The sequence below is a fragment of the Paramisgurnus dabryanus genome, chromosome 2, assembly GCF_030506205.2.
Source record: "Paramisgurnus dabryanus chromosome 2, PD_genome_1.1, whole genome shotgun sequence".
NCBI classification, from domain to species: Eukaryota; Metazoa; Chordata; class Actinopteri; order Cypriniformes; family Cobitidae; genus Paramisgurnus; species Paramisgurnus dabryanus.
This window is the reverse complement of record NC_133338.1, coordinates 50,032,159-50,048,555: the sequence shown is the minus strand read 5'-3', so window position 1 is coordinate 50,048,555 and position 16,397 is coordinate 50,032,159. Positions and strand designations below refer to the sequence as shown.

Genomic DNA, 16,397 nt, shown 5'->3' with positions numbered 1-16,397 from the left:
CATAGGTGACAGGTCTTCAATATAAAAGCACAAACACATAACAGTATCTTTACAATGGGAAAGTCAGTCGAGTGTTTGTACATTGAAAAGCCTTTGTGTTTTTAACCTTTTCAGGCCATAACGAAACATAACAAAAGTATGCGCAAACACATTATCAACTGTTATAGCCGTTTATGTCGTATGTATTCTGTAGTGTAATCACATTTTTGTAGTAATAAAATGTGTAATAATATAATAGAATAAATAAACCCGCTAAATCGGCATATTTTATCAGCATTATATTAGTTGTTTTTGAGCAATTATTGTTTTTATTGTTTACTGGCAGTGTCTGTGAAAGGTTATACTGGATAGATGTGTGCATACAGATAATGGGTACACATTCGGCTCTTGTGCATGTATTATGGTTAAAACAAATGTTTTGTAGAGATTTACTGCATTCCTACCAGCTTTAATGGCAACCACTAACTGCACAAATTATGCCGGTCTTCCTAGATTTCATAATAAACATTAAAAGCCAGTCAAAATGGCACACTTGTTTCTCTTGCAATACGACTATCATTAGCTGTAGTGGCTCACCGGAGGTTTTACGGCGCCCACATTTACATCAAAAATAAGGTGGATTGGAGGAGGCTTCATAGACTTGGCAAATTCATTTGTTTAAAAGTTTGTATGTACAGACGTTCGTTGTGGGCATTTTTTGTTGTTTATCCCAAGGCTTTTTTTAACATTAATAGCGTTATTGAATTTATACCATACCGACCGAAATATAGAAGTATTCCGCAGATAGAAATTTTGGCCTTATTGTCCAGCCCTACATACACACACCATATGTCTTTTTTTAGTGGTAATGATTACTAAATTTAGGGTATTTACGTGCATGTGATTTTTCACAGGAAAGCAGCATGTACATTTTCTTTGATGCAAAAAGGATATAATTACCCAAGTTCCCTTAATTACAACACAGGATTGTAACCAATCTGGCAAACTTATTCATCAGGCTGGTCTCTTTAATTATGATATTTAGCATTATGTGGGTAATATATTATATAATTGCATATATATTATTTTAATAGTTTGGTACTCATTAAAAAGTCACGTATAGCTAAAAATAATGATTTCTTGTTAGAATCGGTCAGTGTCAATTGTGCAAAGCTTGATTGACATGGGCGTCAGGCTACGCAGAGTCGATGTGCATGATCTCCGACTCTAGAAACACGTTAAAGCGTGGTCACGGGCAGTGAAGTATCACAAAGAACTTGTGTGTCATTTTAAGTATTTGCACACAGCTGTCACGATTGTGCTTTGCTGTGTACCGCTGTGATAACAGCTGTAGTAAGACTGAAATCTGAGAAGTGGAGCACCATTTAATTTGGGTTTATAGTTTTGGTTGTTTCGGATGAAAACCGATCAAGCCTTTATCGTCAGCCGAAATTTTGGTGCATCACTAATTAAAATACTTAAAATATAACCAAATGTACTATACAATAATTATAAAATCACCCATAAATGGGTTTTGGTGAAGGCCTGGGCTAAAGCAGTTAATTTAATAAAGGAATTGAATGCAAATAAATTTTATTTCATAATTGTGTCGACCAATAAAACTATATATTTGTGCATGTAAAATATAGGATTGTTTGAGAGAAATTTGAGGAAAGATGTACTGTGATAAATACCCGCTGCGAGTACAGTTTCATGCAAGCACCTAACAATACTATCCCTGATAAAAATACCCTCTAATCTGATATTAACCCTCCTCGTGTTGACATCTGGGTCTTTTAAAGTGGCTTCTTTACTTTTCTTGTGCTAAATCTTCAGCGTTTTCCTGTGTGTCGACCTGAGATATCAGACATGTTGATGGTCAGCGTTGATTATATTTTGTTGTTTTGTCATCAGGGTATTTTTTGGAGTTCCAGGCAGAATTTGTTTGATGAGATGCAGAAGAGGTTCAAGCAGGTAGCTGTGTGTGTGTATTGCACGCATTTGCAGCATGATGCTTTGTTTGACACTAACCAATGAGAATCAGCTAGTTAGATGGAAAGCTAAAGCCATGCGCAGTGTCCGAAACCGCCTACTTCCATACTATATAGTAGGCGAAGTAGTGCTTTTTGCCTGCTATATGGTATGGAAGTAGGTGGTTTCGAACACAGCACGGATGCCATTATAGGCATGTGAATTTGAATGCACAATGTGAAGAATGTAAATGTCTGTAATGTGTCTAGATTGAAAGTAGGTAGTCAACGTGACATTTATTACTGTTATGGATTTAAACAGGATGCCTCAAAAGAAAAAAAAAAAATATATATATATATATATATATATATATATATATATATATATATATATATATATATATATATATATATATATATATATATATATATAAAATAGGATTGAATTTTAATTTAAAAGTGTAATCAAAAACTGACATGAGCCACAAATTCACTCATTATAAATCATTATAGGATTACCATTGCAAATTGGGATGAGACGACATTTTTTGATACTTGTTTTTGTATAAATACAAGAAGTTACATTTCAGCTTTCAAGTCGATTATTTAGGTCTGCTGAAATGTTGTCTGCTCCTGTTGTTTGAAATTTAGGAGGGGTTGATGACATCAGCATACAATAAATAATGACATTTTTTTAAAGGTGTGTTGTGTAACTTTTAGAAGGATCTCTTGACAGAAATGTAATATGATATACATAACTATATTTTTAGTGGTGTATAAAGACTTTGCATAATAAACTGTATTTTTTATTACCTTAAAATTAGGGATGCACCGATACTGGTATTGGGTATCAGCCTTGATACCACATTTTCTAAAGTACTCGTACTCGTTAGATGTCCCCCGATACCAGGGATCGATACCACGGTCTGAGAAATGTCTATGTTTGAGCAGCGTGTAAGGGGTTAATCCCTCTTGTGTTGTCCAAAGAGGCAGAGTTTACAACAAACTGGAAAACTAGTCCCTTGTTTTTTTGTTAAATTATATGACTAAAGCTGTTACCTGTAAATTTAAATCATGTTTTTTATCAAGTACTCTGTATCGGTATCGGCAAGTACTGAAATGCAAGTACTCGTACTCGTATTCCAAAAAAGTGGTATCGGTGCATCCCTACTTAAAATGAGCCATTTTTTATCTCCATACACCGCGGGTCCCCTTACATAAAACTCACCGTCATGTATCTACAGTAGCCCTAAACGGACAAACCGCTCTACAGAGTGTGATTCGTCCCTACTTTGACTCGACTGATGACATGTTTGTGGCGGCTACCATATTCATTTTAAAGGTCCTGTTTAGAGCCCGACCGATTTATCGTTTTGCCGATTTTATCGGCCGATATGAGCATGTCGCAGATATATCTGTATCGGCGTATTAGCCGCAGATATGAAGCCGATATGAACGTTCCTTACAGAACACATTAAATGATTTTGAAAGATGTAAGTACTTGTTTGTCCAGCAGAGTGCGCCCTATTGGTTGCTAATGGCGACTCAGGTCACTCACTGTAGTGACATCAGCCAATCCCCCACCCCCTTCACTTCAGTCAGTCTCTCAGTTCAGATGGCGGCCGCGGCAGTCACGCGGTTTCTTCAAAACATTTTACACCTGGTATTAAGGCACGCTTTGGTCGATTGGATTATAAGTGGACGAGAGAGACACATTCCTGTTTACATTTGGTGGTTTTAATCAGTCTTTTTTGTCCACTTGCGAGTTGTTTCAAACGCAAGCGGAAGAAATGACGCGAGGCGGAGAAAGGACGCGCTTAAACTGACGCGCAGTCTGTGGGAGTACAGCTGCTTGTGCTGTTACATGCTCATTTCAAAGCAATTGATTAAATAAGCTCGCGCAACTTTACACCCTTTCTTAAATAAAAGAGGCGGAGAGCAGACGCTTTAGTTTTATAAAAGTTTAAAGTCCCGGCAGAACACTGTGGGTTCGTGTTATAAAAAAGTTGTGCAGTACATTAAACATTAGCCTACATCAGTATGTTGTCAGTAATTCAAGCATTGTCGTCTTAACGGTAAGTTTTTAATTAATTTGTGAAGTCCATAACTTACTCTAAAGCTAATAAACAATGACTTTATAAGTTTCCATTTTTTAAAATAAGCCCTATATAACATTATTCTCATTAAAACTGACAATGGTTTAAGTTATATGTATTTTGTTTTGTTTGTGTTTTAAAGTTATTTATAATAAGTCAAATTTACTGTTTTGTGCACTTATATCAGAATCATTTTGGATAATAAAGTTTATTGTTAACTTGTAAAACACACCTGCCTATATTACATATCTTTGTCACGTCATTTTAAGTGTTTGATCACCACATTTGTGGTGTGATCATAGAGTGATCATTGCAAAAAGTATTCATATATAGTATATTCTGTTAATGTATATAGTGTATTCTATGTACAGTACTGTAGTAGTATAATATACTGTAGTATATGTTTACTGTACTATAATATGCACATAATGAATATCGGCCGATATATCGTTATCGGTCTTTTTTTACTCTGTAATATCTGTATCGGCATCGGCCCAAAAAAATGCATATCGGTCGGGCTCTAGTCCTGTTTCTCCTGATCCCATTTTTCAAACTTTAGTTTGTAGTAATGTTGCTGTTATAGCATAAATAATACCCGCAAAATTATAAACTCAAAGTTCAATACCAAGCTATATATTTTTGTTAATAAAATTCCCGTTTCAAAGCCTATAGTGAATGGCCCATTTCGATTACAGCCCTCTACTTCCCTGTTAAGTGATGTGACGTCAATATTACTGTGCGTTCACACCAGCCGCGGTAGAGGCAGCAAAAACGCACTATTTGCACGTAGTTGGACGCTTGAACATTTTAAATTTACTCGCTTTATTCGCTTGTGTAATTCTAGTCATTCAAGACCTTTACGCGGAAATTCGCGTCATGGGAGGGGCTTCTGCGACTTTGCGCGCTCCCTGTAATCACGTCACTACTAGTGCTGTGTTCAAAATATCGATACGACGATACATCATCATGAACGCCTGACGATGCGCGCATCGATACAGCACCTTCCTTATCGATTCGGATGTACTTTTGAAAGTAACGTGACGAATTTCTGTTGATCCGTGATCCATATGGAAAGAACGCATGTGTCCCGCGGAGTACGTGGAGTACGTAGAGTTAAAGGTGGTGGGGTATACTTTCAGTTTGCGTGTCTGTCTCGCTGGCGCACGTGTCTGCATAGTGAGACGCGTACTCGCGCTCTCTCGCGCGCGTGCCCATTAAAGTCAATGAGTTCAGTATGAAAGCGCAGATATCTTAGCCTATACTACTGCAAAGGGCTTTATTAGCCACTCTCTTATAAAACAGTACTGACGCATTTGAGAAGAAACACGACAAAGATTTGCATGTGAAAAGTGTACGTCTAGAGAAGAGATACAGAGCTACTTCAAACTAGAACTGTCACATTAATAATCTGATTTCTATTAAATAGTATTAAGTCTGACTGCATGTTTATAGATATATTCATAGATGTGGAATAATGAGAGACAAGAGTAAGGCACCATCTTTGTAAAACTGCTTTTAAAAAAACATAAGTTAAGTACTAACTCTGGGATTTTAAATATTTCTAATGGCTAATAAATTAATGGCCAAAACACAACTGTTAAAACACTGCTTATTCAATGTACAATAACAAATAATAATAAAAATAATAATAATAATGTTACTAAATTCTGAACAAAAATGTAATTCAAAATAGTATTGTATCGTGATGTGCATCGTATCGGGACCCTTGTATCGCGATACGTATCGTGTCGGTGAAATTGTTGGCGATACACAGCCCTAGTCACTACTAGAGCAAGTTCCTGATTGGTTAAAATGGTGCGAATATCCGCCAAAGTTCAGATTTTTCAACTCGCGCGTTTCCCGCTGCAACGCTCAATTCGCACAGAACGCAGCAACTGCACTGCACCTTCAGCGCAATTCACACTACGGCATTCGTGTGTACTGCGCCGCAGGATGCCTATTCGCATCTTTGCATTGACTTAACATGTAAACCACTTGCGCTTGCCGCCTCTTACGCGTCTGGTGTGAATGCCACATTAGAGTTTGTGGGTCCGCCCACAGGAATACATCAGTTGCCAACTAAGCTCAAACGGCACTGCTAAGCTAAGCTGCGGTCGAATCACAACACACTAAACAAACTACACAATTAAAACTCGTTAAGAATTTCTGAAGGAGGGACTTCATAGAACAAGGAAGACATCAGCCCATTTTTAGGACAGGGAAAACAGCGCTATGGAGATAAGAAAATTGTGTAAACATATAAACATGAACACATGTTATATTGCGCACCATAAACACAATCATAGCTTCAAAAACACAGGAAAAATGGGACCTTTCAAATTAAGTGTTAAGCTGTCTGTTTGTTGCAATATCACAATCTCACCACTAGATGCTGCAAAAATGTACACATACATACCACCTTTTTTAAACCAATTTAAGAAAAACCTTTTTTGGGGTTTATAAGGAGGACAAGTTCTGATGATTAATGCACAATAAGATAATATATTATGCTATTTTCTGTGTTTATTTCTTCAGAAATGTTTGTCCTGCATTATGCTTGGAGCATTTGGTAATATGATCAGTTCCTCAGCAGAAAGCACTCATGGCTCATGCAGTGTGTTTGAGAGAAAAATGTCTCTGCTTTGAAAAAATTGTTTTCTTATGATTAACATTCTTGCATTTATACTAACTTCCAGTTTAACCACTCCTGTAGTTAATTCCCTTTTCCACCAGACAGGTTTGGTGGCATGGTGATTTGGGCTGCACGATTCTGGAAAAATGAAAATCACAATATTTTTCCTTTCAAATGAAGATCACGATTCTCCCATGATTCTAAATGACAACTAAACAAAATAAACATTTACTAGAGGTTCTGACAAAAAATAAATTGCAGCAATCTCTTGAGGTTTGAATTATTTTTTATAAATCAGCAAATATTTTCCCTTGGCCGTGTCCTCCAAACCCTTATGTAACTACAATTGATATTGGATAGAACAGACCACTTTTGGCTTTTGTGTGATGCACTTCCATCCTGTAACTACTTGTATTAGAGCTCAAACTCTTAAGTCAGCTCAGTAGTGAATGATCACTAAAAGTGTGTGTGCTTTACAGATCGAAAGCGCCGCGGAGGAACCGAGAGTGTTGTGTATCGTGCAGGACACCACCAATGCCAAGACGATCAATGAGAAGCTGACTCTCAACCTGCCCGCCTCCACCACTGTTAGTAAACTGTTCGAAGATGTTGCTCGTAAAGCTGGCTACGTCAACGGCTCTTTCTGCCTGGCATGGACCAACGCTACCAATGCGGTGAGATTTTTTTGCATAATATAAACCAAAATGGCCATGATTGAATTTTCTTTGTGAGGGCACGAAGGGGTGCACCCTACACAAGGAGAGACGCACGCCAAAAAGTTTGAGAACCACTGATGTTATGCAATCATTTGACATCTGATAGTTAAGCTAGTATTGACAGTGACTGTGCCGGTGTCATGGTTTCAACTGCATTGCTTTAGCGATATTATTAGAGCCATGTCATGTATTCAGCTGCGTGTTAATCCCAGCACTGACCCAGGGCACAGAGACTGTAACTCTTGAGTAGGTCAGTGGATTTAAACCTGTTTTCTTCTTCACCCACACCTCTGTCCTCACCAGCGAAACATTGGCACATCCCATCCTGTGTGTGAAGGGCTCATTATAGTTGTGCTATAATTTAACTCTGCTAGTTCATGGTGTTCCTCTGGTAGCACAGCTTTTTCAAACAGAGTCTTTATCCAAATAGTGTCCATCCCACCTCCTGGTTTTCTCTGTGGTTTTTATCATCCATCAATATATCTTTATTTGCTTCATTTCTTTCCTTGCACCTAAGGCTTCTCTTGACCCGGCCAGTGAGTTATCCCTGGTTTCGTCCGGATTTGAGGCAGGAAAGAGAAACTTCCTGCAGCTCACGGATAAGGACGGGGACCAGCCTCTGATACTTTCAGTAAGTCCTCATATGAATGCTTTTAAAACAATGTAATGTCTAATCTTGAGCTCATATATTCCCATGTAAATGCACAGATTTCCTGTTGATGGATGAAATGAACTCTTCATGGCATGTTTGTTATCCAGTAAAACTAGAAAATATTCACACATCACTCTTTTGCAGGATGAATGTGGCACAGCAGACAGCAGCGGTCTTGACGACAGCTCACAGGACCGATTCATTGGCCCTTTACCCCGTGACGGTACTATGGGCTGCAGTAGTGACTACAGCAGCCCCAGTTATTCGTATTCCTCCGTACTCAACAAATCAGACACAGGTAGACTTGCATTAGCATGCATTATTAGTTAAGTATATGATGGACATCTTTGCTACAAAGACCTCACCATCTTTGCTTCTCTTCTCTGTACTTGGCCTTCTAGGTTATGTTGGTTTGGTCAACCAAGCGATGACCTGCTACCTGAACAGCCTTCTGCAGTCCCTGTTCATGACCCCTGAGTTTAGGAGTGCACTCTACAAGTAAGTCATCTGTGGCCTGTAAATGGTGCACACCTGTGGGTTGTTGTATGAACTAGAATTAATTGAGCTTTAAACACAAGAAGTCAGGACTGGTGTAAAAACATTGTGCGCGAACATTTTTGTTCCAACAAAAGCAATCCGTTCATATGCATTTTCGACTACCTCTGAATGTGGTCGAAAGTAGACGAGCTCACCTGTATTTCACGTCGTCCACTTGTGATCTGATCGACCAAAACACATCTTAATACAAGGCCTTAACAGGGCCATAAATGTAAATGCTAATTTACCACTTGTTCGCTTGTGATTGAATCTTCAACTAGCTGTAAACTGTGTATGTATATCATAGTCACTAATACTGATGTACTGCACCTTCATAAAATGCTGTAATGTTTTTTCACTAGTTGGGAGTTTGAGGAGTCTGATGAGGATCCAGTCACCAGTATCCCATACCAGCTCCAGAGGCTGTTTGTGCTCCTGCAGACCAGTAAGAAGCGGGCCATAGAGACCACAGATGTGACTCGCAGCTTTGGCTGGGACAGCAGTGAAGGTATGTATGCTTTATTAAAGGGGATACTTCACCCCAAAAAAATGTTTGAAGGCTGTAAGACTTGCTTTGCTTCTAAAGAATGAGAAAATATATATTTTGCATTAATATTTGGGTAATTTCAGTAAACAGCTGAAAAAGAAAACACATGTGTAACAGTATATTGGATCAGGACTTTGGTCTTAAAGGGGAAGTTACGCAATTTTGCTCCTGTCGCTCATTTAAGTTCATCAAACAGCATTGAGAGAAAATCTCTCACTGCTCTTGACTAAATCACTTTCTAACCTTTTAATACATGCATTATTATTTATTATCCTTATTTCTGTTTATCTTCAGTGAGTTTGAGTTTTGTTTGTTTTTTGTCTTCATTTTTATGCTTTTTTGAAAATGATGAAAATTCTATTGTATTAAAGATTTAAAAAACATAAAAACCTTTATTATAAGAACTCTGCCGTCATACATATAATTATCATCATATAAAAGTAATCCTATCATGATATAAGACACCATGTTTTTTTTATAAAAACTTTTCCTTTAACGACACTTTGAAAAACTTTACCCATATTGATGCTGCCGTAATCAGATAGCTGAATGAGGCTCTGAAACTTTCTACCATGTGTGTTTTTCAGCCTGGCAGCAGCATGACGTCCAGGAGCTCTGCAGAGTCATGTTTGATGCACTGGAACAGAAGTGGAAAGAGACTCAACAGGTATGAGATGCAAGCCCCGCCTCCTAATCACATGGCACAAACCAATAGAGACAGAGCGCAGTTATGGTAATTTGAAAACCACGCCCGCCGGTGGGCATTGTGCGAAACCAGACTTTAATAACCTGTAACCTTGCTCTCACTTGAAATGTGTCCCCACATTTAGTCCTTGAATTTGAGAGTAGTGGACCTGGAAAGTCCTTGGAAGGTCCTTGAATTTGAAGTTAACTAAAGTGTGGGAACCCTGACATTAGGTCGTAGCCGGTCTTTTGAGGCTGTTCATAAAATGGTATGCAATCTCATACATTGTGCGAAACCAGACTTTAATATATTACTGTCACAGAAAAAACGTACATATGCTATTATGATGCTCAAATATGAGTTTTAAGTAATAAATTATCGACAACAGGGGAATTTTAATGTTGGCATTTGCATGAAATAGCTCATTTGTCTGATGGGTTGCCACACGCTAGATTTCTTTTTTTTAGGCTGTTTGCAGTGAGCTTTGTGTTGCTTTTTAGTATAAACACTAAAAAGCAAAACAAGTTGTTCAGGTTATTTTTTCCCCATTGTCTAGGTTGGCATTTCTCTCACTACACATATATATATATATTGCTGTTTCTTTAACTTTTATGGAAAATAAAGTACTCAAACACATGATTGTTTTCTTAACAGCGTCTCAAAATTGGTTTTAAAAATTGTTGAAATGTAATTTTTTTTTAAAAAAATTTGAAGTTTTGTCAAATTTTAAAAATGAAAATAAGGATAAAATTAGCCTTAACTAATAACAAGTATGTGCATGCAGCATCAAACAATCTGCAGCATATTAAAAATTGAATAAATTGTTCAGTCTTGTTGTTGTGAATGTTGAGGTGTGATTGTTGATAGCTAAAGTTTTTGCAATGTTTTGATTCACTGTCATTTTTTTCAGGCTGACCTGATTAACCAGCTTTACCAGGGCAAGCTGAAGGACTATGTGCGTTGTTTGGAGTGTGGCAATGAGAGCTGGAGAATCGACACATACCTGGACATCCCTCTGGTCATTCGGCCCTTTGGGGCCAGCCAGGTTTTTGGCAGCGTGGTGCGTCCCTCTCATTTAGCCCTTATTGTAATTTCCTTGCTGTTATTTACTTCAACATCTTTTCCCACTGAGAGCAAATTGGCACAATCGCAAAAAATATTTTTGCTTACTGTAATAATTCTTAGTGTGCGGCCAAGTGTGACACCTTTACAAAGCAAACCCAAAATAACTCATTAAAGGGATAGTTCGGCCAAAAATGATATTAAACCCATGATTTACTCACTCCCAAGCTGTCCGAGTTACATATGTCCATCGTTTTTCAGACAAACACATTTTCGGATATTTTAGAAAATGTTTTAGATCTTTCAGTTGATTAAATGTGAAGTTACGGGGTCCACGACCTTCAAGTCCAAAAAAAGTGCGTCCATCCTTCACAAAAGAAATCCAAACAGCTCCAGGATGATAAACAAAGGTCTTCTGAGGGTAATCCGCACAGTGTTGTTGTAGAAATATCCATATTTAAAACTTTATTAACGAAGATAAATACCTTCCGGTAGCGCCGCCATCTTAGTCGCGTCCGCATTCAGGATGAGATCTTACGCAGCCTACGGAGGCTACTCTGCTGCTGCTCTGTGCCCCCACCCTCCGAATTTGTCATACGTCACTAAGAAAGTGCGTACACTACGCTAATACAGTGTTTCCTCTAGGATTTTTTTCAGCTGTGGCGGCGGGGGCGCCCATGATGATTATAAATGTAAAAAAAAAATTATGTAGAATATAGGCTACAGTAAACTAAAATGTATTTTCATTTACTTTTCCTTATATTTATAGCATATTGCTTTTCTATGTTTGATCTAAACTGTATTTTCTTAAAAAAACGTTACACAGCTGCGTACGTAGTTCGGATATTTCATTGTAGTTTTAATGTAGTGTGCATTGCAAGTTCGTCCTCGTGTTTAGCGTACAGAGCTGTTACAAAGTCATGCAGTCCTGTTTGATAATCCGCACCGCTGTGATTGACAATTTTATTTCACACCCGTACCATTTGACATAAAGACTGTGACCCCGAGCCGGTCACACCGCAAATCGCGCAGTTAAATATAAACCTTTACCGGTCTTCAGACAGATCTTAAACACAAATAAGCACGGGACATTTAAAAACGAGTCGAATTTTGGTCTTGGATGTTAGACCCGCATTTTACTCTTGTCTATTGAGTCCCGACCTGCATCTACAACACAAATGACACGCGAATAGCCTATTACACCCGTTAGATCAAATATTATGCGGTTCACCCGCGGGTACCCCGACCCTGCTGTTTCGTCTGAAAACAGATAAAACAGTCTCACCGTCTGCCTCAAGTTTCTATTACCAACGTTCTTCTCTTCCACGGGAATAATGTAAATTTTCCTTACAAACAGATTCGACTATTAATGTCTTGCAGTCGCATATAAGTAGTATTCAGTATTTAGCCTTTTGTTTTTGGACAAATATCTTATCATTTAATGTGAAACTTTGTAAGTGTCGATCTAAAGCACAGACGATTGACTGACAGCTGAGCGGTCAGCAGCGCGCTGCGCTTATAGCCTATACTGAATAACTAATGGCCAGATAAGTTGATAATATGAGTACAGTGATTACAAATGAATGTCCAAAAAACTCGTAATATGTTAAATCGAAAGTTTAATAATGTCTTTTCTCGCAGCCCTGCGCTGTGTTGGTGTAGATATGCGCCGGTGAACATCATATGCGTGATGACCTTGCAGCTTAAATTACCCTAAATTTATTGTTATAAAGATAAAAGTAAAACAACATTCGAAACTTCAAATGATGTATTTTTATTTGTGTAAACTCACAATAAGGAGAAAACCTTGTGCTTATTTATAATCATTAAAAACATGACGTGCTTTCTGCTGGTTTGGTTTTAGAGCGCATCACAAAAAAAGAACAGAAACTCAAATACTTTTTTATTCGTTTTGTCAATTTAATAATTATTTAAGTGCAACATATTTCGTATAGGCTTATTTATTTTATTATTATTTCTCAAAACAGAAACGTAGCTTATTAATCCTGTTGATTTAAATCTATTTGTGCATGAAACTAAACCCATGGAGGAAATTATGATATTTTAGGAGATTTATTTATAAATGAGTGAACAACGCAAATCCAGAAAGGAATTTATTTCTAGACAGCCAGTCTCGCAGAGCGGACATTTCGGTAGTTTTTTTGCGAGCTGCCGCTGTGGGTTTTGTCTAGAAGGGATACAGCAAATGCCGAAAAGTTAAGGATTAGATTTGGAGGTAGGATTTTTAGGATGAAAACAGCGGTTCTTGCTAAATTAGATACAAATACATCCTACAATCCTGTGAAATTTTGTGTTTAGAGTTGGGTTTGGTTAAAGGATTAGGATAAAACAGTGCTCATCCAACGAGATTTCGTTTGCTGTATCCCTTCTATCCACAACCGCAGGCGTGGCGGGGATGTTTTAGGAGTGGCGGGCCGCCACGGTTGAATGTATATAGCGGAAACACTGTAATACTCTCTCCTGAATACAGAGGAGTCTAAGATGGCGGCGCTACCGGAAGGTATTTATTTTCGTTAATAAAGTTTTAAATATGGATATTTCTACAACAACACCGCGCGGATTACCCTCAGAAGACCTTGGTTTATCATCCTGGAGCCTTTTGGATTTAATTTGTGAAGGATGGACGCACTTTTTTTGGACTTGAAGGTCGTGGACCCCGTAACATTACATTTATTCAACTGAAAGATCTAAAACATTTTCTAAAATATCCGAAAATGTGTTTGTCTGAAAAACGATGGACATATGCAACACGGACAGCTTGGGGGTGAGTAAATCATGCGTTTAATATCATGTATGGCCGAAATATCCCTTTAATTACTGTCGCACCAAACAGTGTAATGTTGAACTTTCATCACTCGTTTCTGTCCTCATGTCGAACAGGAAGAGGCTTTGCAGGCCTTCATCCAGCCTGAGACTCTGGACGGGCCCAACCAGTACTTTTGTGAGCGATGCAGGAAGAAATGCGACGCCCGTAAGGTGAGTCGACACATGAGAGCCAGATTAGAGGGGTTATTAGGAGCTCTTTGCCATATTTTTCTTTCTCATGCAGTGTTGTTGTTGTGTCTCCAGGGCCTGAGATTCCTTCATTTTCCATACCTGCTGACACTGCAGCTCAAACGCTTCGACTTTGATTACACCACTATGCACCGCATTAAACTCAACGACCGCATGACCTTCCCAGAGGAGCTGGACATGAGCCCCTTTATTGACGTGGAGGATGAGGTGAATGTCAGATAGTCAATAATACCATCTAGTGTATGTAATATATATTTGTTTTGTATTTCTTTCATGTAGGGCTGCTTTGAAACAATGCAGCATTGTAAAAAAAGCGCTATGTAAAGACAGATGGTAATGCCAGGTAAACCGGGCCTATAATATTATACACGCATACAATATTTTTGTCTTCATCCACAGAAATCACCTCAGACAGAAAGCTGTACTGACAGTGGGGCAGAAAATGAGGGAAGCTGCCACAGTGACCAGATGAGTAATGACTTCTCCACAGATGATGCTGTGGATGAGGGCATCTGTCTGGATAACACCAGCAACACAGAGCGAGTGCTCAAACCAAAGGTTTGCTCCCATTTGCTCTATTCAGTACAGCACACAATGTCAATAGAAAGAAATTTACCTTTTTGTTTCCTTTCTAGAGCTCGCTGACCTTTGAACTCTTCTCAGTCATGGTGCACTCTGGGAGCGCTGCAGGTGGACACTACTATGCCTGCATCAAGTCTTTTAGTGACGGCCAGTGGTACAGCTTCAATGACCAGCACGTCAGCAAGGTCAGACTGCTAGCATGTTGTAGCAAGTTAGATACACACTAGGGCTGCAACAACCAATCAATTAAATCGATAAAAATCGATTACTAAAAGTGTTGGCAACGAATTTCATAATCGATTCGTTGTGTCGCGTGACGCAGAGACGTTTAATAAAAAAAAAAGGAAAAACTTCAGTTAATCGCGGAGCGGAGTGAACACACTCGCACTGCGTTCCAAACCGCCTAATTCCATACTATATAGTAGGCAAAGAGTACGAGAAGTAGTGCTTTTCGCCTACTATATAGTATGGAAGTATGCGGTTTGGGACGGAGCGTCGGTCTCTCTCGCGCACTGTTCGGCGCCTCACAGACGGCGGAGAAATGACAGCGCAGAAATGACAGCGCAGCGGAGAAAAGTTAAAAATACAGCAAAGGTAGAGGAAAACCACATGTCAGTGTTTTACTCCTCCCAAACGTAAGCGTGTCACCTGGAAGTTATAGCCGGCAAAGAGGTAATCAAACAAAGACGACACGCTTATGCTTTATGGAGCGAGTAAAAAAAGTTTCTAGAACGAGAAAAACTCCAATGACAAACTCCAATGATATTAAACAAAGAAATAAAACGTTGAGAGAGAGTTGTATGGACGCTTTTCCCCGTCATGGACCTGTATGTTAATTATCGCGCCGTCACTCTCCTGCTGTTCTATACTGCGCGCTCAAGCTCATGCAGAGCAAGGAGACGTGCGTGCCAGTACAACATACAGTAAGTGCCGCCTTTTGTTGCATAAACATCGTCTTACATTTTTTTAGGCGAAGTAATGAATGGTGTATTTGCATTTTGTGCAGGAGTAGAAGACGAATTTTCCGTTTTCACCAGACGCATTTATGTGGCCAAAATGTAAATGGAACAGTTTTAACAAATGAGAGCTTTCCGATCAGAGAAAACACATAAAGTCAAATATAAGGTACAAAGCTGTCACTGGGGCAGTACCCTTTATAAAAGGTCCTAATATGTACCATTTAGGTACAAATGTATATTTGAACTGCCAATATGTACTTTTGAAGTACTAATATGCACTTTTTGGGTACAAATGTGTACCTTTTTGAAAGGGTACTGTCCAGTGACAACTTTTGTACTTTTATTTCTGAGAGTGTACTCATATACTATCTTTTTGATCCCATCAAGAGAGGCTTCTTGATGGGAAATGCATCATAAAAAGTCTATATATTTGGCAGATGTAAAGCATACATTAGAGATGCGCGGTTGGCGGTTACAGCCGCGGACTCCGCGGATAAACCGCGGATCGGGCGGATGACGTGACGAAAAATAATATTTTAATTAGATTCGGGCGGGTGGCGGATCGACTGCTTGTTAGCTGTGTCCTTCTAAGCATGCAACCTTAAAAGGTGAGCACTCTGTCTTTCAGGGTGGCAGCCTCAGAAGTTCTCAAAGAGAACTGAAATGAGACGGTCTAGCCTTCTGAGGACCCATAATTTGCGTCACCTGTTGCACGCGCCCCCAGTAGCCCCCACCGCGCCTGTCAGCAGAAAACAGCGGAGTCATTTCTGACTTATTAAAATAAATATGTTATCAAAAATATTAATTTATTTTAGAAAATATGACACATTGATGTAGATTAAACTATTCAACAGTATATCAAATAATCAACCTTATGTTGCAAATATACGCAACATAAACAGAATAATATTAACACAAAACATAACTTATAATACTAAAACAGT

At 38.7% G+C, this 16,397-nt stretch overlaps 1 protein-coding gene across 2 annotated transcripts in view; it reads left to right on the top strand.

Annotated features, from left to right (window-relative positions):
• The window catches only part of usp47 (ubiquitin specific peptidase 47), a 35,650-nt gene that overhangs the window by 3,590 nt on the left and 15,663 nt on the right, over positions 1 to 16,397 (top strand). The window contains exons 2-13 of one of the 2 annotated variants that reach the window (XM_065261544.2): positions 1,894 to 1,953; positions 7,157 to 7,351; positions 7,911 to 8,024; positions 8,190 to 8,343; positions 8,447 to 8,543; positions 8,945 to 9,090; positions 9,717 to 9,796; positions 10,725 to 10,874; positions 13,778 to 13,873; positions 13,967 to 14,119; positions 14,312 to 14,470; positions 14,548 to 14,679. In XM_065261544.2, the coding sequence (XP_065117616.1) occupies positions 1,894 to 1,953; positions 7,157 to 7,351; positions 7,911 to 8,024; positions 8,190 to 8,343; positions 8,447 to 8,543; positions 8,945 to 9,090; positions 9,717 to 9,796; positions 10,725 to 10,874; positions 13,778 to 13,873; positions 13,967 to 14,119; positions 14,312 to 14,470; positions 14,548 to 14,679 (1,536 nt within the window). The remainder of the gene's footprint in view (positions 1 to 1,893; positions 1,954 to 7,156; positions 7,352 to 7,910; positions 8,025 to 8,189; positions 8,344 to 8,446; positions 8,544 to 8,944; positions 9,091 to 9,716; positions 9,797 to 10,724; positions 10,875 to 13,777; positions 13,874 to 13,966; positions 14,120 to 14,311; positions 14,471 to 14,547; positions 14,680 to 16,397) is intronic. The other variant, XM_065261545.2, reaches the window with a different exon arrangement.